The sequence below is a fragment of the Phalacrocorax aristotelis genome, chromosome 18, assembly GCF_949628215.1.
Source record: "Phalacrocorax aristotelis chromosome 18, bGulAri2.1, whole genome shotgun sequence".
In the NCBI taxonomy this organism is placed as follows: Eukaryota; Metazoa; Chordata; class Aves; order Suliformes; family Phalacrocoracidae; genus Phalacrocorax; species Phalacrocorax aristotelis.
In genome coordinates, this window is record NC_134293.1 from 9,894,181 (window position 1) to 9,919,520 (window position 25,340).

General features: G+C 40.0%; 1 protein-coding gene across 23 annotated transcripts in view; it reads left to right on the forward strand.

The window, feature by feature from the left end:
• Nucleotides 1-25,340, forward strand: part of GTF2I (general transcription factor IIi) — a 78,070-nt gene that overhangs the window by 40,956 nt on the left and 11,774 nt on the right. For 12 of the 23 annotated variants that reach the window (XM_075113259.1, XM_075113265.1, XM_075113261.1 and 9 more), the window contains 15 exons: nt 1,344-1,445; nt 6,430-6,495; nt 9,526-9,709; nt 11,508-11,566; nt 15,357-15,428; nt 16,124-16,307; nt 16,621-16,679; nt 18,743-18,814; nt 19,271-19,454; nt 19,952-20,010; nt 20,707-20,790; nt 21,255-21,350; nt 22,961-23,026; nt 23,882-24,065; nt 24,666-24,718. In XM_075113259.1, coding sequence (XP_074969360.1) covers nt 1,344-1,445; nt 6,430-6,495; nt 9,526-9,709; nt 11,508-11,566; nt 15,357-15,428; nt 16,124-16,307; nt 16,621-16,679; nt 18,743-18,814; nt 19,271-19,454; nt 19,952-20,010; nt 20,707-20,790; nt 21,255-21,350; nt 22,961-23,026; nt 23,882-24,065; nt 24,666-24,718 — 1,524 coding nt within the window. The remainder of the gene's footprint in view (nt 1-1,343; nt 1,446-6,429; nt 6,496-9,525; nt 9,710-11,507; nt 11,567-15,356; nt 15,429-16,123; nt 16,308-16,620; nt 16,680-18,742; nt 18,815-19,270; nt 19,455-19,951; nt 20,011-20,706; nt 20,791-21,254; nt 21,351-22,960; nt 23,027-23,881; nt 24,066-24,665; nt 24,719-25,340) is intronic. The other 11 variants (XM_075113272.1, XM_075113275.1, XM_075113273.1 and 8 more) reach the window with 1 other exon arrangement.

The following is a 25,340-nucleotide window of genomic DNA, read 5'->3' on the forward strand; positions in this document are numbered from 1 at the left end:
TATATAAAATTTCTAGTTAACACTAGCTTCTGGGAAGAATTGTACCATAACAGAAATAATGATACAGGTGGTGTAAGTGAAGCTTCAATTTATTTGTCGAATATCGATAAATATGGGATAAAAACCTTTATACTTACCACTGCCCTTTCTCATCGAAACAGCGCTAAAGCCACTTTAGTGCTTTAGTCTCCATGTTGTTTTCATGCTAAGACTTTGGTTGGAAGTCAGCTGTGTTTATTGTATTTATGAATTACATGCCCTGTAACTACTTTAAGACACTTCTGAGGTTGGCTTTTGCAATCCTTGCTTCTGGAATGGGTAAGATTAAGACTACCAAATTAACAATTTAGAAATTAGGCAATGCATTTTAGGACAAAGCTGGCATTTCTGGCATGACTTTCACCTTTTTATAATCCAGCAATAAAATAATTCTTACATTACCTCAACATAAAAGGTAATAAGAGACTAGTCATTAAATTCTGTGTATATGTAAAGGCCTTTACCACTGAAACTAAAAATGCTCTGGAAAGGTTTTCTCTAACAATATAATGCAACTGCATAGGTGCAAGAGATGTCAATAGGTAATAATATTCTTCCTAAGTAGGCTATACCCTTGGTGACCTGGGCGGATGCTGTTCTGTATGTGAAATTAATTTTCTTTGTCTGCTTTAACAATTTCTTTTCTCTAAGGTTGTAGGGAACTGGTAATTGGACAGTTTTAAGAACTCATTAACTGGTAGGGAAGATAGTGTTTTGGATTGAGAAGTGCCTGGCTAAGTAGCAGCTCACTGAAAAATACCTGGGGTTTGCAATATTCCCCATCTGTGTGTTTGCGTGGGTTTGAGGCAGGGCTGACCTGCTAACTGACTTTCAGTTATGTCCATCAGTTTTACATTGGTTTGAAACTGGTTTTAGCACCTTTGAGCTCTTCGAGATAAAAGTTAGGTACTGTGTTTCAAGACTTATTGGTGGAAGGATACTTCCAATTAGATAAAAAATGTAGTCTATGTCTGCATAATTTATTTCCTGATTTCTTTGGCTGTTGCATGGCCATTTTATGATCCTGAGATGTGTTATGATCATGAGATTGTTTCCTTCGGATGTACAGTAGTTGCTTTACTTTTTGCTATCTTATGCCTTGTGCTGGTTCTCTTACGCAAATTGTTCCTACACAGGCCAGTAGCTTTCTAAAGTTACTCAGATAAGTACTGTGTTGCAAAATTTGATGCCCTGATAAAGCACAGTTCAATGCTTGCATTAGAGGTTTGAAATTGAAAGCATTTCCAATGTTGCACATGAGCTCTCTGGACATTAAAGCAGTGGTATTTTTATGTTTCTTTAAGATGATGACGACTACTTGCCCCCTAACAAGAGACCAAAGAACACCGAGTCAGCTAATGAAGCTGCCAATACAGGGAGAAGAAAAGTGCGAGAGTTCAATTTTGGTAAGATAAAAATTAAAGATTATTTTGTGTCTCTGTTTTGTTTTATAAAATGGTATTAGACGATTTCACACTGCAGGAATGAGCCGCACCAGTGCGAGCAATCATTTAAGAGCCCAGGGCTCTTTGTAGATGTATTGCAGCAATAGAGTCATCATCATAGGCTACCTCTGTTATTTCTCATTAGTGAAAGTGACCATCTAAACAGGCACTGCACATAATTTAATTACATAAAAATAAGTCTAGATTTTTATCAGCGGATTTCTTGGACGAGAAGATAAGACTGAGTTTACTGATGTACTGAATTATGACAAACTGGAGGTTAGGAGCCTGTCCAGCTGGTCTTTCTTGAAACATGCTGTGGACAGTGAAGATTTGCTGAGGGGAGCCATGTTTGGGAAGGTAACCAAATGCCTCTGTTACGCCAAGTAGCCTGCCTTAATCCCTGTAGACACACAAAAAGTTGGGGTCTTTTTGGTAGTGTTCTTTCATGATACGTTATGTAGAATTCTCACTGCAGAAATGCGTCCACACACTGTAGTCATTCTGGTTACAGATATTTCCCGTGTGATTTGTTGCAGCCCCATACCTGTTATTTATTTCTTGTTCTGGTTTGATTTCTGGGCAGATATCCCATGAATCTGTGTACTTCTATAAGGTTCTGTGCTTGGCACAGTATTTGAGATGTTTATTAGGAATGCTGGGGCTTGAGGTCAATTGAGAAATCCCCATGGGACCTCTTCTGACATCTGTTTTGTGTGAAACATGTTATTTCATGCTAATTTCAGTGAAAATGCATAAAACATTGTTGAGAGCTCTACTCTCAAAAGGTCATTAATACTAATAGGCAGTTCCACATGTAGCATTAGTTAGTTTTGGTTGGGTCAGGACCACATAGTGGCAATATTAGTAGAGGAGAAGATTGAGCAGTTAATACTGCAGAAGCTTTTGCTAAAATATATTCCCTTGGTAGAAAGCAGCATCTAAGCTTGATAGGCCAGCAGGGTTTGAAAGAAATAAACAGTGAGGTTGATCAGACATGGAGAGCAAAGGTAATAAACTTTTATCATCCTAATATTTTGAGCTGAACTTGCAATGTTGAAACACCAGTTAAAGAACATCTCAGAGCTAACCTGCTCGCTGTTGCTTCTGAGGTGACTTGGTAGATTATCTCTCAAAGAAAACTTTGCTCTTAACCACCCGCCATGCAGTTAGATTACAGTGTTTTGCAGCTCACAGCTTATTCAGAAGCCTTTATTCCCGGGCTTCCTAAATTGTACTGAGGTTATTGCCCCTCGTATTCACTTTTTGGGTTCACCTATAGAAAGTGGTATTTCTCTGCAGTGTTGCAAGGTCTGGTTAAAACACAAAATGAGTGTGAGAAGCTTTGGAGAAATAGAGTTTACCTGCTGTAATGAAAGCAGCAACTGTTGGTAGTTACAGCGCTGCTGTTTGGATATTTCAGAGGACTTTGCACCTTTGCTGAATGAAGTCTAATATTAGATAATTGGACAGGAGAAAGGAGGTGTTCAATTCTATGCTGAATAGCTGCAGAATGACAAAGGCACATGCACTCAAGACTAGAAAGGAGGTGTAGATGCCTGAGAGAGAAATCTGTCTCATCTGATAAGGATTTTCAGTATTTTACATAAGATCCAGATGTTTCATAGCTGTGAGTTGGAGACACTTCCTGTACATCTCGACTGAGTCAGAGATCAGGTACCCCAAGTGGCCTGAGAAACAGGGTGAATAATGTGCTGTGCTCTCAGTTTCATGGAAACAGGAAGAACAAAATAATTGCGTCCGGGGGGGGGAGTGAAAAGTGTCTGGTAAAATATTTGATAGAAATTGATCGTCCTTGGGTAGGGAGGTTGGATTTCAAAAATATTTCTGAACCAACTATTTAAGGTTAAAAATATCTTTGGTGAAAGAAACTGACATTGTCAGTAAAAATCTCTTCCTGCAACGTTTTGCTTTCTTAGAGATTCTACCAAAAACTGAAAAGCTTCAAGTTGTGTCTTGCAGTTGTGTCGTACCATTTTAGTGGAAAAAAAAAGTCCCCATAGCTGTTGTCTCACTGGGACGGTGATGGAAAGTGTGTATAGTTTTTCTCCGTTTTTACGCGCTGTCGAACACAGGTTTTGCCAGCGTGCAGCATGCTTAGACTTGCTGTGGGTTTTCCATTTTATTTCCCCATGGAGTACTGCTTGGCACGGTGATGGGAACAGGAGAGTGCTTAGTATCTGAGCATCATTTTGTGTTCACGGTGCAGGTTGCCCCTACTGCAGTGGCTGTTATCTGGAGCAGAGACTGGGGTCGGTTGAAGAGACTCTGGACGGGCTGGGGAATTTTGCCAGATTGTTATTTAATTGGGATGGTGTTTCTTATGTATCAGAAGGTGTATATATAGGAATAGAAGGAAACCAACGCTATCTGGGTGCCTATGGGAAGGCTAAACTGCTTTGCAGAATGGTTACCAAATCAGAATATCAGCTTAGCTTTGTGGTACATCTTCAGCTCTGCTACAGAAGCACAAAGTGCGTGTGTGGCAAAAGAGTGTTTTTAAAGTAATTGGTCTGAACCCAAGGGGTTAATAGTGCTGGCAGTCTGATTAAAAATAATGCCAGTTACTTGATAAACCCTCTGAATTTTGTCTCCGTAGCCAAACTTGACAATTTACTCATAAAATACAAAAGTAGCTAAAAAAGCAGTGTGCTGATCAAAATGTGAGCCGGTTCATGATTTTTTTTAAGTTGCCTGTTCTCTGTGTATCCGCCATTCCAAATAAACATGCCTGTTTTGTGGTGTATTTCATTATTAGTCCCCGTAGTGTTTCCTTTGGAGGGAGAGTGACATGGAGATAGTTCCTTGAAAATACCCACAGGGAACATTTGGCCAGTGATTGTGGGGTTTGGTGACTGGGAAAAATGAACCCTTGACAAATGACTGGCCCCTGTAGGAACACCCTTGTGAGCATGCTGACAAGCAGAGGGAGACCAGGCTGGGTGGGAGCAGCTTCTAAGATTGCAGCAACAACCTATTCAAACCAGTATTCTTTGTATACTTTTATATGGCCGCTTTGTCATATGGTGTGACATTCTTGCTGGCTGTTCTCTCTCTGATGAAGACCAGCCTGAATTTTAGAGGAGGTTGTTTGCTGAGTCTGCCTCAGAGCTTGTTACGGACTCAAAGTCAATCCTCTATCTTGTCTGATATACGAAATTTTTGACAACTGGCAGCATAGTAGCTTGAGCGGCCTCATGGCAAGTTTGCTGACAACACCAAGCTGTGTGGTGCTGTTGATGTGCCGGAGGGAAGGGGTGCCATCCCAGAGGGGTCTTGACAGCCTTGAGAGGTGGGCCCACGTGAACTTCATGAAGTTCAACAATGCCAAGCACAAGGTCCTGCACGTGGGTCGGGGCAATCCCAGGCACAAGTACAGGCTGGACAGAGAATGGATTGAGAGCAGCCCTGAGGAGAGGCACTTGGGGGTGTTGGCTGATGAGAAGCTCAAGGTGACCCAGCAGTGTGTGCTTGCAGACCTGAAAGCCATCCTTATCCCTGGGCTGCATCAAAAGAAGCGTGGCCAGCAGATCAAGGGAGGTGGTTCTCCCCCTCTACTCTGCTCTGGTGAAACCCCACCTGGAGTGCTGCATCCAGCTCTGGGGTCCCCAACATAAGAAGGACACGGACATGTTGGAGCAAGTCCAGAGGAGGGCCATGAAGATGATCCGAGGGCTGGAGCACGTCTCCTATGAAGACAGGCTGAGAGAGCTGGGGTTGTTCAGCCTGGAGAAAAGAAGGCTCCAGGGACACGTTATTGCGGCCTTCCAGTACCTGAAGGGGGCCTACAGGAAAGCTGGAGAAGGGACTGTTTACAAGGGCATGTAGTGATAGGACAAGGGGTGATGGCTTTAAACTGAAAGAGGGAAGATTGAGATGAGATATAAGGAAGAAATTCTTCATTATGGAGGTGGTGACGCACTGGCCCAGGCTGCCCAGAGAAGTTGTGGATGCCCCATCCCTGGCAGTGTCCAAGGCCAGGTTGGATGGGGCTTTGAGCCACCTGCTCTGGTGGAAGGTGTCCCTGCCCATGGCAGCGGGGTTGGAACTAGATGATCTTTAAGGTCGCTTCCACCCAAACCATTCTATGATTCTGTGATTTTTTTGACCTCTGCAGTTACTAGATTCAAGTCTTTAGTGTAGGAAGCTGTAGGTGCACTTGCTTCCTAACTCATTCGTAGAGGCCAGCGAGCATCTGGTACCATTTACGTAAGAGTTGTGGCATTTTCCTAAAGGTGTTGAGATGTTACAAAAAGCTCTGAAAACATGTGCATTCTGTCACAGGCAGAAAATTAGATGTTAAAAATCTGCTGTTTAATCCAGCTTTCCATGGAGCACAATTGGATTTGGATAACTTCTCTCTTGCAGCCTGCATATTCTTTCAGAAGTAGGATTCATGGGGATGTTTTGCAGCATCAGGACTTGGAGAAATACTGGATTAAGGTAGAGAGTGGCACGATGCCTTCTGATCCAGAGCGCTGTACAGATTTGCGCCAAAACAGCTTCATGTACTCGCTGGAAGCTTTAGTAATTAAGCTTTTCAGCGCCTGGATTTAGGTAACTATCAACAGCGCTGCAAACTGACGTTGCCTCTGATGGCAGTGAGAGCTGCTGACCGAGCTGTCAAAGAGAAACCATTTTCGGAGTTACTTCAGCCTGGTTTGTGTCCTTTTAATTTTTTTTTTTAAACTTGATTTAACATCTGCACAAGTTTTGGAGGTGATCTTAAACATTTGATTTTATCCTTTTTCTTTCTGAATGTATCCATATGTTTTACGGTCTAGCCTATACTGTACTCCACAGGCACCTGTATGCAAGTGCGCAATAAAAGCACACTGCATATTTCAGTTAGTGGTAACATAGATTTTACAAGAGCTTCTTCGTTTCATTTGTAAGCTGACATATCCTCCTCTTTTCTTTGCAGAGAAATGGAATGCGCGAATTACAGACTTGAGAAAGCAAGTTGAAGAGCTGTTTGAAAAAAAATATGGTATGTGTTACACTCCTTTCCAAACAATCGCCTCTAGTCCTTTGATGCCGTAAATTACAGCTCTTTGGTATGTGTCTTCTTGTTGTCTCAGGAGCATACCAATACTGATAGCATCAAAGGGCTAAATATTGTTAGAAGCCATAAAACTGGAGAAAGTAGCTTTTTTGATGAGCAGAGTAATTTCAAAATTGGCTGCCTGTATTTGGCACCTAAGTGTGAAACTTGATTTTATTTTTCAGTTGTGCTCAGTTTCCTGGAGCTCCAGTGTGCTCATGTCTGGGGCCACCCACATTTGACAGAGCTGGCCTTTTTTCTGTAATTATACTGAGTCCTTAAGTGAAATGATCTTTTAAAATGGCTCTGGGGAGCGCTTACCGCTGATTGATTGTTTCTTTCTGACTATGACTGGCTTGCAGTGAAGCAACAATTGTATGTTAATTGTTCCTGGAGAGAAAAAGCAGCACACATGTTAGACTTTGGAGTTTGTCTCCAGATGTTGTACCCAGATATATTTTGTGTCTACATATTACAGACTAAAACAGTATCAGCAGAAATTTCAAAATAAATGGTGGTGCTGCTCTGCTGTGAAAAGTGGAAGTGCTTTCAGAACGGGCCTTGTGATGTTGGACTTACTACATGTTTTGGGTTTGACTATCATCTGACATTTAAACAGCCCACCGAAAGCAACTGACACCGGGGAAAAACAGTTCACAATCTGATTAACAGTATTTTAATTGTTCTAGAAAGGAGCATCATTCTTGGTGAATTGCTTTAATTTTGGTTTTGGTGTTTGCACATAGCCAGCCTAAAAATCTCCTGTGGAGTCTGTTGAATAGAGAGCTATTCCTGACTTACCGTAGCAGGGCAGATGGTATTAAATTATCCTCTTTTTCCCTCTGGATGACATTTCATTGATTCACAAACCAATTCCATATCAAATTCCAATTCTTTCTGTCTGCATGGGCGTGCAATTTCCCACTTACTGAAATGAGTTATGGATGTCAGAATTTCCAGAATACTCCTTAGATTTGTTGGCTTCTGGAACTCCAAAGTGCTTTAGCAGTGTCAGTCATTGTCATCCATTATAACTGCCATGTCTGAAAAGAGACTAATTTTTGTATTTAAATGTAAACTAAATGGATTTGCTTTTTATAGTGTAAATGTAAGACAGTGGCTCACAAATACAGACTCATTTATAGAAATGAAACCTATATTCAGTAGGATTTCTATGGAAAAACGTGTAAGGTTCCAAATCTAAGAAGCCTCACTACCGACTGCGATGCTGATCCTGTTCGTTGGCTGTCTGAAGAGTCTTTGCTAAAACATTTGCTGATTTAGGAGAAATAAATACTCTCACTTGTAAAAACTTACCTGTTGTTAGTTACTTATTTAAACAAATAGGACTTTTGTTATTCTGAAGCTGTTCTTACTTGACGCTGTGTAGTGATGTAGATTTTAGTGAAGGTCTTAAATCTTTTTTCCTGCGGCGAACTGTGATTCACAAACGCTCATTTCCATCCAACTCTCATCTGCTGGATTTGTTATGCATTTCACCACTTGCCACAACAGCCTCCAGGGCTGAGAATAATTTTTTTTAATTTCTTGGAAGAGGTATATGACTGCAATAAAAACCTACTTTAATGAAGGACTGATGTGATACACAACAGCTCTGTTGTGGTTGCTTTGCAGCTCCTTTGACACAGGTTTGAATAGGGTTTCTTTAGTCTCTTTGCCAAGAGTCATCTTCAGGTTTGTGTCCCTCTCTGTACATACTTATTCTCTGTCTCCAGTTCTGGCCATCTTATATTTGGCAGTTGAAACCAAGTCTGGTTGAAACGCAGTTCTCAGTTTTCTAAAATTTTGATACTCGGTTCTCCTCAGAACATGAGACTAAGATACAGACAGTATTTTCAGAGCTTCCCTGGAACTGTTCTGCTTCCAAGTGGTTGAAAGAGTCTGTTACCCAATTGCCTTTAAAACCTAAATTGTTTTATTGCTTTTAAGAGTTAATGTGAGCGTTTTGTATGCCCTGATGTCTGAACCACTGGCCATGTTCACATTACATTAAGTTGCTTGAAAAGATGCCCTGAGAAGTTTTGCTTTCGGAAACCCTGCCGCAGCATCACTGTACTCTAATTTGGCCTTAGCTTGGCCTTTCTCTCCTCAAATAATTTTTTGCATCTAATTTCCATAGCAAAACAAGAGAATGTACCAAACTATTTGCAGACCAGTCGGATGGTAATAGAGAATTCTTGTTGCATGGCCTACAAAATTAACGTACCCTTGTGTGTATACAGCAATTAGCCCTCTTGGTATTTGCAAACCGTCATGCCATTCTCCAGTGTTTGCCAGCCTGATAGGTGTATTGATATGGTTATGGTCCTCATAACTTAAAGGAATACACTGAGGTCATTTTGCAGCTGTGGGTGAATCTGTTATTTGCTTTTCATTTGCTGGAAAGATTTCATTAGTAGGGCCGTGTTTTTTTCAGTAGTGTTAGAAATGTATTGTTTATTTCATTATTCACTCCTTGGATTTCTAAAATACACTGAAGCTTTAGGAATTCACGCAAAAGAAGGGATGTGTTCCCCTCCTCCAAAGCGTTGACTCTTGTAACCCAGTAGTAACAAATAATAGTAATCAGAGCTTATGAACCGAAACATTCTTGGTTTATAATTAAGTCTAGATAATTTCATCTTTCAAAATGTGCTATTAAACAAAACCAAAATACTGTGAAACTTTACTGTAACAGGTTGTAGTCTCTGTTATTAAATGTTTACAGAGTAAAGGGAAGAGGAGAATCTGCATATGTATGCACGTCTTCAGCTTGTTTACTGTGAATTGGAGTAATTTTGCTATAAAAGAAAAGCAAACCCTCCCCCCCCAAATACAAATGCTCGCAGGTTTAAATGTGCTGAGGGGGTTATTGCCTGTCTGCTGATTTTAATGTTTTTCCTAATGATATCAAACAGATCGTGTGAATAGAGCCACAAGCTGGTCTAATGTTTTTATTCTTTTTTTTTCTTAAAGCTCAAGCTATAAAAGCAAAAGGTCCAGTGTCCATCCCATACCCGCTCTTCCAATCACACGTGGAAGACTTATATGTGGAAGGGCTGCCAGAAGGAATTCCCTTCAGGCGGCCATCCACGTACGGCATTCCCCGCCTTGAGAGGATACTTCTAGCAAAGGAGCGGATCCGGTTTGTGATTAAAAAGTAAGGAATTTTGCATTTATGTCCCTATATTACTCATTGTTTTCTGCTGGCTCCTGTCTGCTTCATTTTATCTTCAAGAATTTCCAATCTGATTTCTACTGACATATTCTTTTCCGGTACCGATGAATAATTTTTAACTGATGTTCACTCTGATAAATTCAGCTTACTAGAGCACCACAGTGGTGCCTGACGTCTGGACAGATCTCTTCAATATTACAGACTTCTTGTCATGGGCAGATCTTTTTGTACTATTTTAATCTCTGCATCTATAATACATGTTGAAAGCCATTGAGTTGGGGATATTTTGTGCTAGCTGAGGATCCTGGCCTGAATTTCAGCTTGTGCTTTTATTTTTTTCTTGCTGGAATGCTATATCAAGGTATCTATGGCTGTATCTGTATATAGCATCTCCCAGGGCAGGCCTGAGGCCAAAATAGCTATTGGTTCCTGTGACTTAGTTGGATGTGTGTCTGGAGGTAGTTCAGGTAGTATACATGAAGGGAGGCCTTACATGTACATAGAAAGTGCTTGAGGGCTCAGTTGCCTGCCATAGCTAGCCTGGCAGGGTATCGTCTCCTTTTAAAGTGAGGACATGAGACTCATGAGATGTTCTGGGCTCCTTTCTTTCTTTCTCTTGTCTTGCCTTGGTGTCTTTATTAAAAGAACCCTGATATTACTTTCTGCAAAGGCAGGTGGGATTGGAAGGGAGCCTGGACCAAGCCTGAATGCAGGATATGCAGGGAGATATGCCAGCATCTGTGGATGCCGAGTGCTGGATCTCAGAGCTACAGAGCGCTTGAGGTCCAGCGCTGCAGGTACAACTGTGGCAGGCCGATGCACAGCTTTGGTAGTGGGTGGATATTTACCTTTTACAGTTTGGTGTTTCACTTCAGCCAGGTGTGGTTTCACACCACAGACGGGCATTTACAGTTTAAGTGAAGCTTCTGTGAGTAACAGCTGACATTTTACTGTTGTTCAGTGGTGTAAGGCCTAATGGAAGAGGTTTCAAAGTGGATAGGAGCCTGCCAGTTGCAGGGGTCAGGCTCAGAGCTGGTGGTGGTGGCAGCCCATGCCTCTGCGCGTACTGCCTTTAGCACCGATGCTAGTTTCTCAAGTTTGAGAGGTATGTTCAGCCTCTGTCATCCTGATGCTTGCAGATAACCAGAAAAGAGGAAGAAGTGTAGATCTACCTTTTCTCTCACTTAAAATCAGACACTGACTTTCAATAGATTTTAATATTTATGCAGTGCTGGCACCTGCTTCTGTCAAATTTGTCTTAGTTGTTAACAGTTATTAATTTATGCTGTTGATTGGTTTTGTAATATGTGGTAACCACAGCAGCCCAAAAACCAGTTCTGCTCTGTGAGAAATATCAGAATTTTTAAATATTTTGTTGTTCTAATATGGATAAAACTAGATGTATTTGGGAAACAGAAATGCCTGCTTTGAGATTTTTCATTTTTAAAGGTTAACTTTTTAATTTGGATCATTGTTTCCAATGAAGCACATCTAAGACCTCAGATATAATTTTAACGTAATCTGTATGTTACCATGATACGTTATGGCTCAGGTGGATATGGGTGTCAGGCACGAAGAATGTTTTTGTCAGTAGGGCTCCAGCCAGCCCTTAAAATACTTTGGTGTTAACTGGAATTTCGTGTTGGGGTTTGTGATGTCCACTGTTGGTTTTTTTTTTTCCTGATCCTTCAGTGGTAACTTGAGGCTGTAACTGTAGACTGTAACTTTTAGTTTATCAAAGTGTATGTCACCGTTGAAGCACGTATATTAAATCTTTTAGGCATGAGCTTTTGAATTCGACACGAGAAGATGTACCATTGGACAAACCAGTTGCAGGAGGTAGGTCTTCAAATGTGTGAGTGGTACAAGTACAGTGTGATTTTGTATTTGTCAGTCTTAGTGGTGGCTACTGTTTGCTTTTACTAATAACAACTGCAAATAATTCCTCATTTTGAATTTTCTTTAGCTACAAAGTGACAGCAATTTTCTACTGGCTGTCCAGGCCAGTGTTACTAACACTCTTATCAACTGATTCTGAGATGCAGCTGACCAGAAGGTAAAACAATGAGCTCAGTGTTAGTCTGTTGAGATGTAGAGAAAAGGCAGTCATTTCCATAGTTCATAATTTACTGGGTAAGGAACTGTCTGTATCATGGAATAATTGCTGATATGTGATATTTGTCAAAATTAGATTAACTGAAATGCAGTAATAAACATCCTGGTTCTAGTGACATTTATTATTATAGAATGTGACTTGCTCGGATGACGGGACACAGTAGTGCAAAGACAATGCATTCTAACCACTTTTGCCATCAGGAATACTTTTCAGCAGATGCATGCTCCCATCCAAAGGTAACAAAAATGACCATGTCAAAACAAGACTACAAGAATAGACTTTTGTTACAATTGCACCCATGAACTCACTGAAGTTGGGAGAAAATGTTTAATATGGAAAAAAATTAATTGTGCGTTTGCATGGGCACTAGTCAGTAAATTACTTTCCTGAACTTGTTTTTCTCTTCAGTTGTATTCTATTGTCTCTTGGGCCTCAGGGCACTTTTTTAACTGTCCAATTAAGCCAAGTGTTGAAAGATTGTATGCCTGAACCAATGGTAGCAAACAAATTGCTCCCAACCCCAAAATGCTAACTGGCAACCTCAGCCTGGTTGAACTGTGAAATTTTAGTAATACCAGAGGAATTCTTAGTTCAGACAGGGACGCAAGCATCTAAATTGGTAGTATTTGCACTACTGCAGTACCATTACGTTGTTTTATATACTCGTAGTATTCTGTTGTAAAAAAGTATATCAAAGACTACTTAAAGTGAACATTACAGATCTAAATTAAGCGAAGAAATTATGTCATAAGGATGTCACTTTAGCATGTATGTAGGAATTAAACTTTTCCTGCAGTATAGGTTAACCTAGCGTCTTGAGTCTTAATAACGTACTGTTCCTTTGAGCAGCAAATTAGACTATGAAAATAGTAGGTAGGCTAATGACTGAGTCTTAAACTTAACTGTACTCTTATGTGGGCTTTTAAATTAGCCCTTTTCTCTGTTGCTTTTGCTGTATTTAATATGGTTATACTGATTATGAGGACAAAGCAGGTACGTTACAGATCCCGTAAAAGCCCTGTAGCTAAGATGACTAGCTGTAACCATTTTTATGGCACAGTGTTATGAACAGTCACTCTGTGTTACTTGTCTTCACTATTCACGTGTGACCTCTGCATCATTTCTGAGAGAAGAGAACATCTGTGCAAGCTGTTGATAACACCTCAGGGAACACAGCTCAGAAGACAGCAGCTGTCTGAGCCTCCTTTCCCCCAGTTCTTTTCTCCCTGTTTGCATTCCCTCTTTCCCAGAAGCTCATTATCTCCTCTGCTGCTCCATGAGTCTGCTGCCGTCTCAGGGGAGAGCGCTATGTAGTGCCAGCCCCTATGTCCAACATCCTGCTCTGTCCATAGCCCCTGCTAGCTTGCATGCCCGGCAGGAGAGGAATTGGATGAGTACAGAAGTTGTATTCTGACTGGCAGAAGAAAAGTGATTTGCATTTGCATTCCTGTGGGAAATAGGCTGGTCAGGAAGGTTTTATGAAACGGCCTCAGCCCTGAAGCCCTGAGAAGACTGGTACTGGCTCCAAGACAAAGCAGTCGGGCAGTGATGGTTTGGCTCAGGAAGTGGCTGGAGGAGTGTGAGCACGTGCCTGTGAAGGTAGCCCAGCCTGGTGCAGTGCAGTTACGGAGCCCAAGTTGTTGCTAGCGCCTGCTGACCAAACCCACAGCGTGTCTTGTTCAAGGCTGATGAGCTTCTACTTGTTGGTCACAAAGACATATTCAGAAGGAAAACATGATCTGAATGATGCGGGCTTTTGATCCCTGTCACCTGATACTGAGGGGACAGGCAGGTTCTTTTAGGGATACTTGGCGGAAGGATGACAGCACTAAATCGTAGTTACAATTAAAGCTTTATTTTTATTAACAGGTTATTATAATTAGTATAGCATAGATTTTATTATTAGAATGGCACGGGATTTCTACGAGCAGGATCAATGTAGCACAATTTATAAGTAGCGTAAATACAGAATTTATAGTACAGCTTAACCTATGGTTCTAATCACCTACACCCTCTGCAGATCTTAATACGTGGCTTGCTATATCAATATAAAAGTCATAATCTAGACTCAAGAATGATATAAAAGAAAAGCCACTCGATCTTCGGAGGAAGCAGATGGTGGAGGCGTCCCTGGCCATGGTGGGTCACAGGTCTCGCTGTCCAGCAGCAGCTCTGGTCCAAGTTCCCCCCTTAGGACTTGTCACTGCTTGATTTTATGGACAGTGCTCCGTGTGCTGTTACACTTCCCTGTCCGGTGGGGACATCGCCGCCACAGGGCTGGCTGCCTGTCTGAGACCTTCAAGGCCATTAAGGAAGACAGTAATCAGCCTGGTGCTCGGGAACCTTGAGGCTGGGAGGGAGGGGAAGAGGAAATTTGTTTGGTTTGTCTGCTTCTCAGGTTCACAGGACTTTCAAGGCCTGAGAATGAAGGGAAAGGGAAGGAACATGTGGCCCACTGGGTCACAGAGAATGGCTGCTTGCCTTACAAAATTGCATTTGTTATGCTAACCACATTACCAGGGGTTGGGAGCAGGGGGTCCTGGTCACAGTCCCAGATGATGAGCACACATGACAAAACAGAAGAAAAAGCTGTTACCATTCCTGCTACCAAATACGAGCGCGCTAACGTCAGTGTTGTGCTCTGCTGTTCTGCTGGAGGAGCAGAACTCACTTATGACTGTCTCCAGGTGCAAAACTGTGTCTCATGAACACTACCAGAGATGCGCATGTACCAGCCAATAAGCAAAGATACTAAGTGATAAAATGATGGAAGAACAGTATTTAAACTTGATTTCTTCACCAGAATATGCTAACCTATGTAGCTGCCCCATGTTGGGTTCTGTGTCTAAATTATGACTTAACTTGTGTCTTAGTGTCAAGGAAACATTTTGGAGAGTTGGAACTAAGCTGCTTGTCATCTCAAGAAGAATGACAAAATCCCTAGAGTCATCTGATGTAGCTATTAACAACCATTCAAAAAGTATTGATGACAAACAGCAGGGAGAACTGGATGCTGCAAGTTCAACGTGAATATACAGTGAAGAGCAAACTTATACGTGCGCCTGCTGTAAAAGGTTCCTTTGGGGTTGTCGGTGCTTAGCTGAAAATTCCTTGAAAGCTAGTTTTCATCCCACATGCATACCAAATTCTCCACTGCATATCAAGATAATCTTTTAGAAAATCAAACTAGCAAAAACCTAATCCTATCTCCAAATGACATCTACAGATTGGAGGCAGATGATGAAAGCGTTGCAGTTATTCGTGCCAATACGCTGTGTGTGTTTTGTAGGAAAATTGATGTCACTGGTTCAATGGATTTTTGTACAGTTTAATATCTCTTTTTTTATAATTAATTTTCCTAGTTCCAAGTTGAATCCATACTTTTTCTGCGTAGTGTTTCCTGGGTTACCTGAAAATGCCGGATGGTTATGCCTGCTATAAACTGAATGACTGAAAATATAACCAAATTAATTAGGGAATGTTGTCTTTGTTCTGTTTTACTCTCAAATACAGTGAAAGAGGAGTGGTATGCTAGAATTACCAAACTGAGAAAGATGGTAGATCAACTCTTCTGTAAAAAGTTTGGTGAGTACAGAATTATTATTTTTTTCTTTTATGGCTTTGTTATGACGATTGCTTTCATTATTTCCTTTGAACATCTACATGAACGAGACCTTTGATCACTTTTTTCAAATATTTAAAATCCTGGCAGTTGAGTGAAAAAGAATGTATTATTCAGCTTATACAACAAGGTAAATTCACAGTTTAAAAAAAATAATAAATCTTATATGTACAGCTCTTCTAATTGCTCTCAGTTCCTTCCTACTTGGATTTCTTTTCCTTTCATGTTGACTAAAACAACCATTTACTTACTTATATCCATTGCTGTGCCATTAAAATTAGTATTAGAACAGTTCTGGGTGAATTCTTATGTTCTCTCTAGTATATAAAAATAGCTTCATAGGGACTAGAATAAAATGTTGCATGATGCTCTATAATAGATGAAAAGCTTTGGACAAAACCACTGTATTATGCCGCAGCGAAGAACCCAGTAATCTTCAGTCTAGCATTGTGACTGCCAATATCAATGTGATATAATATGGTAAATGTTTATATTCTTGGTGTGCTGAGACTTGGACTCTGTTGGGTTTAGATATCCTGTGTTTTCCCAGGTTCTAAGGTCACAACTGCAACAGCCTGAAGATTTGGTAGGTTAGCTAGCTTTTAATAAAGGTTGATGGCTGGACTGTCCAGTTACTAGGTGTATTTTGCTCTAACAGCCGAGGCCTTGGGGAGCACTGAGCCTAAAGCTGTTCCGTACCAGAAATTTGAGGCGCATCCTACTGACCTCTGTGTTGAAGGGCTGCCAGAGAACATCCCCTTTAGGAGTCCCTCGTGGTATGGAATCCCTCGCCTTGAAAAAATAATTCAAGTGAGCAACAGAATAAAATTTGTGATCAAAAGGTAAGTGTTTGTTTTAACGCCTAAACATTTTTTTTTAAGAAAGAGGCCAGACAAACACCCTTTGTGTAATCAAGCGCTTGGTTTCATTCAGTCATGAAGCATTTAGTGTCTAGTTACCAAATAGGCCTATTAAATATTCTGCATTTTAAAGTGGGTATTTGCAATCCAGACAAGTCTTCCAAAATATCTTTGTAGCATTTTCACTAGTGTGAAATACATAATAGAAAAATCCAAACTTTTCAATTATGTTGTAATAAGTATTAGGATTTAATTTGTGTCATGCATGGGCAGATTATTTGCTTTCTGGTTGCAGGCCGGAGCTGCTAACTCTCACTTCAACCGAAGTTATTCAGCCCAGGTCGAACACCCCAGGTAAGACGGGTGCTCCAAGTGGGAATGGAAGGGATCTGTGGGGACACAAATTTGCATCGATGCAACATTTTTCGAGATGTAACCCTCTGTGATGGGTGCGCTGACGTGCTCTTCATGAGTTTTGAAAACAATAAGTTGACGGTTATGACCATGGATGGATTTGTGGATTGCGGTGCAGTCCAGCTGTCTCTGAGTAACAGAATGGATCACCTTCACAGCCCGGGAGAACTGGGGTTACTCTCCTGGCCTGAATCGAAGCTTTGGAGCCCCTTAGCATTTCGCAGCTGACTTTGTTGGGCTTTTTTCAGGCCTCTGTTGGTAAGGAATTGTAATGACTTCTTGTAAACATGAAATGCCTTTAATAGAGGAAGAGAATCCAGATTGCTTTCTATTTCCTGAGGCAATCAAATACTCTGAATTGGCGTATTGATACTTTCTTGCTACAGAAGTGTGCAATCCAGAGTATGAATCTGCTAGCAGTAATAACACAGACCAAGACCCAGGGCTTGCTAGGTTGTTGCCCCACACATTTCACTGAATAAACAAACTGCAGCTTCAGGAAATGATTGTGTTGAGCTTTCTGGAAAAAAAAAAAAAAGAAGATTTAATCATATAATCAATAGTCTTATGTCATCACAATGTATTATGGATTTTGTTTGGATTTTAGGGAAAGGCTCATATTCAGCAAGAGGGTAGCTCAGTAGAAAAGACTACGTTCAATGTGGAACAGGAGGAAGAGGCAGCACTAATTCATTTGTTTTGTTGCCAAAATCCTGTTTGTTGTCAAATTTGACAATATAACAGACAATTTGACCATAAAGTAATAACAGCAGGTGCCAATGATAACAGTAAAAAAACAGCTAATGAAATTCTCTTTCTGACAAAACTGACATGCCGTGGCCGTGATTCCTAAAACTCAGACTGTGTGAATCTTCAGAATTACATTTCTTTTTTTGTCTTAGCTATATTTTTTTTCACTAACCACTGCCCACAATGCTTAGCAGGGTCCAGGGTTTAATGTCAGACAGGTAGGACACAGCAAATGTTCTCTTGGACGTGGAGTCCAGTGAAAACCATTTTCCCAGGCAAAGGCTGAAGATCTTGTTACTGCAGATGTAGTACTTTGTGTTGCTATATTAGACCTTTCTTTAGGCAAAATATCATTCTGTTGCAAAGTAACGATCTGGTGCCCTCAACAGATAGCCTGCAAACAACATTTTAATTTTTTTAAGCAAGTTAGTCTAATTCCTTTGCCAGTGAGATTACAACCTGTGCATAAGTATAAACACGTGCAGGTGTTAAATACCTGTGAAATCTAACAAATAAGTAAGCCAGATTGCAAAAAATATTAATGCGTCTTGCCTTGACAGTATAAGAAGCTAGATATAAAGAAGGTCAGGTAATTTGTTAGTCAGAAATATTACTTGGAAACAAAAAACTTCGTCTAGTTTCCTTCCTTCATGCTTTCCGTAACTCTGAATGGTATTAGCTCAGTGGCAGTTAATTGTTAGTTGTGGGTTATGATGAAAAATAATCAATTATGCTGTTTGTCAGAAAAGTAGAGCTTTTTATTGCTGCTAGTGTCATTTGCTTTCTTCTCCACCTAAGCTACAAATTGTCCGTTCTGGTTAGCACTCCTATAATTGACTTTCATTTATAACAGAGAACAAGATTGAAGATGATTTTTTTTATGCTAATCAAGATGTTTAGCAAAGCACACTTTATATCGTCATCTCTGTTCTGAAGAGTGTTGCACTACGATTAATTAATTCCAAGTTCGCAAGAGCCACTAGCATAATTCCTTCCTGCATTTAAAGGCTCTGAAGAGCAAGTTCTCCCACTTGGGGCAATGTTTGAAATTTCTAACTACATTTAAACAGATCTTCCATTATGTAGAGGGAGTTACGTTTATCCTTTAAGGTGCCATTAACAATCGTTGCTCATTGTACGTCCTTGTCCAGATGTGATTGTTCACAGGTTCTTCTCTTGAAAAGAATGTGTTTGAATGTACCTTTTTATCTAGAACTGGGTAACACTCTGACATATCCATTTCTGGTTTTCAGTCAAAGAAGACTGGAACGTCAGGATCACAAAGCTAAGAAAGCAAGTAGAAGAGATATTTAATATGAAGTTTGGTAAGTTACATGTTAAATGAACTGTTTTATATTGCTGCTGTGTTTTAAAACTTGTCTGTGCTTAAACCTCAGAGATGTGCTAGGTCAGATGTCTCACCTACTTTTTACTGGCTCTTCCCTATAACTGACCTAAATGACTTTATAACAATGTCCTAGGCCATAGTTTTTCCAGTTGTGTGACAGAGATATGTGCAAAACAAGCTTTTGGGTGAAAAAAGTTCTCAGAAGAAGATACTAGGTTCTGCAGACTTGGATGTTATCTGTAACAAGATGGATGAAGTTGCCATCTGCAATTATTTTGCCGAAAATAATAGAAAGATCTATTTAAGTATTTCTTTTGGGTTTTTTATAATCTCTTGAGTAGCAGAGCTTCTGTAAGCCAAGCTTCTTAAAATCACTTGAGATAATATACCACCCATTTGAGTGTGTAAACTATCATTAAATCTTTATTTTCAGCCCAAGCTCTGGGGCTTTCAGAGGCAGTGAAAGTTCCCTATCCTGTATTTGAATCAAACCCTGAGTACTTGTACGTCGAAGGCTTGCCAGAAGGAATCCCCTTCCGGAGTCCCACATGGTTTGGAATTCCACGCCTTGAAAGAATTGTCCGTGGGAGTGGCAAAATCAAATTTGTTGTTAAAAAGTATGTTTCTAATTCAGTTATTTTTACTCCTGATTTTGAAGTTAGTTGATTTTCTTCACAGCAACTTTAAACTTTAAATGCTACCTAAATTCTCTTTCCTTGAAACAAAAAGAACATTTTGCATGTATGTTTTACCTTATAAAAGGATATACCTTCCTTACTGAATTTATATAGATGTGTAAATTGCACGTTTCGTGCATCAAGGATCTAGGGGAGAAACGACCTCGTACCTGGAAGCTTTTTTCCTTCTTTTTCTTTATTTTTTGCTTTAAATAAACCCATAAGAAAATCACAGAGTAGAAAATGTAGCTTTGTTTTCTAACTTTTTGTGGTTATAGTAGATGGAAAGTCACCGGTGCTTCTAGTAGAATTTTATTATAGAGAGCTGATGTTATGTAAATTGGAACTTAACTGAATTCCAAGAAATTTGGAACATTTTGCTATATTATTTTTCTTGAACAAGTAATTGATTGGGTTCTGTTCTGTTCAACTTTTAGGCCTGAGCTTGTCACTTCCTATTTGCCTCCAGGACTGGCGAGTAAAATAAACACTAAAGGTAAACAATTAAATGTTATTTGCTGCCATCATTTCATAAATACTTACTTTCTGCTTCTGTAAAAGACAGAGGTCCTTGTGGTTGAAAAACATGGGTGTTGCAGACAAAAGGCATTAAGAAGATCTAGCAGAGTAGCCTCTAAACCTGCTTTTATTTGAAAAAGTTAGTCAAATCATAACTTTATCTACTTTTTTTAACTTAACACTATTCCAATACAGAAAATGGAATTTACCCAATTTTGACAACTTTTATTTTGCTGTTCATGGCCTAAGACTTATTTAACTTACAGTTGTGAACTGGAGTAAATAACAATTAAGTTTTGTAAGAAAAGAATAAAAAAGAAAATCTTTTAAGTTTGTGTACAAAAAATTCAAAAGTTAGTAGTTTTATTTAGATAAAATAAGAAGTACCAAAGCTGTCCCTCACACTTAGAAACAACAAAGTCTTACGTTCTGAGTTAGTGGAATGGAAATTTAGATGTGATACCTGCCTTTTTCAAGAGTACTAAACCTACTTTTTAAGGCTGTGAGCATCACTGTATTGTTCAGATTTTACAATGCAGACTGCACTTGATACAGACACAAGTCATTCTTCAGTCTGCAGAATTTTCAGAATACAGCTGGTTTTTTATTAGCTGTGCAGGATATGCATCACAGAGGGTTTGTGCATTACACCTTGTATTATATTGACTTCCAGCAATGAGTCCAAAGAGTTCAAAAAGGTCACGAAGTCCTGCAGGCAATTCAAAGGTCCCAGAGCTTGAAGTTACTGTTGAAGAAGGTATGGGCAAAGTATCGTTAAATATTCTTCTAATGTTTTCTGTTCTCAGATTTCATCGCCCATAATTAACTTATACATGCACCTCATGTAGCAAACTCAGTTTCATTTCAGGGTTCCAGATACACTTTAATATAGAAATGGTTTTATTTTTTTTGTTTCTGAATAACGCTGGATTCGGTGCAGATGATGATTTTGTAAAATGTTGGAGTTTGACAGCTTGCTTGGGCCTTTTATTCTAAGCAGAGATGTGGGAACTGATGTAGACCTGAGCAGAGGGATGACAGATGTGATCAGTAGTATCAAATGCCTGGATACAACCCTAGAAGGACTTCTTAAGGGTTTTTTTATTCTACTCTTGATTCAGAAGTTAAGTTTTCTCTAGTAATCGAGTTTGATATGTTGTTTTTTTCGATTGATGGCTTGCTTCTGCTCTCTGCATGTATATATGTAATGTCTTTTTACAGGTCCTAATAAACCACAAACAACAGATGTTCGAACTAATTCTCAAACCAATGGGTCCAATATGAGTTTCAAGCCACGAGGAAGAGAATTTTCTTTTGGTAAATGTCTTGGGAATTAGCACACGTGGATTCTGTTATGATTGGTATTGAAAATTCTGGTGATTATGTATGAGAGAGATTTTGAATTCGTGTTTTATTTCCCAGTTAGTGAATGACTGAAGTTCCTCCTTTCACGTACATTCAGTTCTTCATCCTGTAGAATAACCTGCATCGGAGAAGTCCCGGATGATCTATTGAGAATGCTGTACAAATGCAGTACGGGTCCATTAGATCTTATTAACTTGGTTTCAGAACCAGTCCCTTTAGACTTTTGCTCTTATTTCACAGTGCTGCAGACCCTTGAAGGTGTGCAGTACCACCAGAGTGCATAAACCCAGCTGAGATCTGATATTGTGCATAAGCTTAATAAGCGCTGCACAAACGAAATACTGAGCCTCACTGTGCAGAGCTACCCAAGTGGTACGTAGGAACTAGGGAGCAATGACCTAATGTCAGTAAGGCATGATCTATTGCAGCCCATTTTGCAAGATCGCCATTATAGACCTCTCCTGTTCTGGAAGATCAGTAAAGGAAAAGCCAGACAGGACTGGAAGACATGCAGTTGTGTTCATGAGCATTGGGCCGGAGCTTTTTAACCGCGGAGGACCAGGCCTGCCTGTGCAGTGCTACAGCACAGAAATCTTTGCGATGAAAGCAGGGTCAAATCTGCGCCACAGAATAAATCCTCTGTGGTCAACAGAGATGAATGACTGTATTCAGAGTAACTGTGAGCAGTTTTCGAAGTCTCACGAAACTTTTTTTCCCAGCATCCTTCTGTTCTGAGATTATTTGCTTATATTTATATCGGAGTTTGGTTTTGGTTTTCTTTGTTTTCCCCCATGCTTCCTTTTTCACCATATGGTCATAAAACGTGAAACAAAGGAATTCTTTCCTCCCACTGAGCCAGTTTAGACTGAATATAAGATACTGACTGTATGACTGCTCCTTTTGGCCTGGGCAGTATTTGTAGTCACAGTTGTGTACAGTTTTCTTTGACTTGCTTGTTACGGTTAGGCCTAGGCTTTTTTTAAGCTTTAGTTTGCAAATTTTTTAAACTTTCAATGGAGTTTTTAGTTTTGTAGACCAGCTATGGACCACTTGCTGCAGCCACAAGTGAACCGCTTTAGGAGTTGCTGCTGGTCACTGTCAGAAACAAAATGCCTAGCGAGGTGGACATTTAATCTTACCCGCTGTAGCTGAAATTATGATAGAGCTTACAGAACTTCAGAGGGGCATTTAAGGGCTGTGTCACTGAACATATGAAGAACTTGCTGCCGCTATTTTGGGTGCTGGTTTGGATGAGTAATTTTAAAGTTGCCTGATATTGTAAATTTGGATCACTCTTGCATTAATTTCAATTTTAATCATCCTTGTTTTAGTTATTGGTATTTTTCAAAGCTTTAGGAAAATGAGGATTCATGTGGATGTAGGTTTAGACGGCAGCAGAATGTTTCAGTGCCATTTGCAGAATGAGAGCTATTTGTGCATTTTACTGTCATAGTAAATAGGCTATCAAGCATAATAATTTATTCTACATTTATTAAAATATTCTTCAAGGACTCATTTATTGTGCGCATGTTGATTTAATTCTTCCGATTTCCTCCTGGCAGAGGCGTGGAATGCCAAAATTACTGACTTAAAGCAGAAAGTTGAAAATCTTTTTAATGAAAAATGTGGTAAGTTTATTGATTCGTTTTTACCAAGGTATCTTTCTTAAGGACATGCAGTTGATGCATGATAGATATGTTCACATGTTTATTCCAAAGGTCCTGCAACCCTTGTGTGCTCTAGGCAGTGTCTCATTTGAGTTCATTCTCATATACGTTGCTTGCAATTCTTTGCCCCATTTCCACTAGTTACTTTATTTGGGTTTGGAAATGGAGGAGTTGTGGTTGGATTACTGCTTCTTTAATCACCCAGAGGCATAGTGACTCCACATCCTGGCACATCTTTTAAGTTTCCTTCGCTCTGCTTATGAATGGGACTTTGTATGACTTCAGCCTCTGCATGACTTGATACGTTATGGATCGTATCTGGAGAGACGTGCTCCATCGTATCCCAGCGCTTATTCTAGTGCAGGATGTTTGGAAGCTAACGACCTTTGGAAGTAATGACTTCTCATTACGCTTCTGAGTGCAGTTCTTGGAACAAGAACACTAATGTCACCTGCCCTTGATGCTATTCTCTGACAGAGACAAAGACAGAACACACTGCCTGTAATGAAGTGGAGTACAAACAGGATAGTCCCATATGCAGACCAAGCCAGTGGCCTGAGCTGTCTATAAATACCAATATTTTCAACTGCAAATTATGATCAGATTTACTGCAACAGGATGAGTTAGTTCTGTCTGAGACTGTTTACTTTCCTCCTGCCTACTCATAGCTGTTACCAAAAAACGCCAAAGCCTGCTGATTCCAGCTAATCTAGTATGTATGTGCCAACTATTATAGACCATTTATACCTGAGATTTTCCTTTTTATAGACACATCAGTTGCCTAGCTGGTAGCCTGTTTGCTCTGTTGCGTTTCAGGGGAAGCACTGGGGCTGACTGAACCAGTGAAGGTGCCATTTGCACTGTTTGAATCCTTCCCGGAGGTTTTCTATGTGGAAGGACTACCTGAGGGGGTGCCATTCCGCCGACCTTCCACTTTTGGAATTCCAAGACTAGAGAAGATCCTGAGAAACAAATCGAAGATAAAATTCATTATTAAAAAGTAAGACTTCCATACATCTTTGATAATCCATTCTATAAGAATTCAAATGTAGACCAAAAAGTGAAATTGTGTTGCCAAGTTGCTAGATTACTCGATAAAATACACAATGGAATATTTTTAGTAAACGAGGAAATGGCCAGAAAGCTCTTGTAGAGGTTGTTCTGAAAGACACTCACTACCTGTTTTTGGAGGAAGAGCAAGTCTCTTATTCATTCTAATTCAGATTTCTCAGTCCATTTCAGTTATTACATCACTGGTTTAGTTCCTACTGCATGGAGCACTCATGGGTTACTCATAAAACTTGGCAGCAGTGTACTAAGAGCCGAGAAGTGGAGATTCATATATTGGGTGTTGCAAGAATTTATTTTTCTTGTCTAGAATAGGTTTAGGTACCCATGTGCCAGTGTAGAAACAGTGGCAAGAGAAGCTGCGGAGCCTCTCAGCCATCGCATTCTTGGCTGTCTGCTTTTCTGAGAGTAATATAGCATTTATGGAATTTAGTTCCTGTCTTTAGTAAATTAATATTAGAAAATCTTGTTTCCTTTAACGTTGATGAATGCCATTTTATTGCTGTACATGAGATGTTCAATCTGTTTGCAGGCCTGAGATGTTTGAGGCGGCTGTTAAGGAAAGTTCTGCTAGAAGCCCCCAAAGTGAGTTTTGCAACTGCTTAACGTTCTAGATAAGTCTCTTTCAAGGTTTAAATACAAATCAGGAGTGCTGCACGGTGTTAATGAGTTCCTGAAAGATCTATTCTACACTGTGGTTGGTTTGCTTGTTTGTTCCTAAGATGGCAAAAGCACTTTCCCGTTACGGTTTTAATACAGCTTTAGCAAAGGAGTATTAAATTTAAGTTATTCACAACAATCATGCCTCTAATGTAGTCTTTACTACCTTTTATCAAAATGTAAGTAGCAATGTGTGATTCACAGAAGTAATTCAGGTCTAGAGATAAATTATTTGCTGCTGATACGTAGGTCATCTAAATGAGAAATGCTGCGCAGATAGCAGCGCAGGTAGCCAGTAGAAAACTCTGTCAGGCAGGTCGTGGATTAAATGCTTTGAGTCATATTATTATCTGTTACTATGGGTCGGCAAAACTCCACTGAGTTAGTTGAACTACGCTAGTTTGTGCCGCTGGACAGCGTGGCTTACGAATCTAACTAAGGGGTTTCTTTTGTGAATGCATGCAGTGAACGCGTGGATCGGTAGGTGTTACTGAATTAACGGCAAGTACTATGATTCTTCTGTTAATAAAAATATGAAAATAGATGT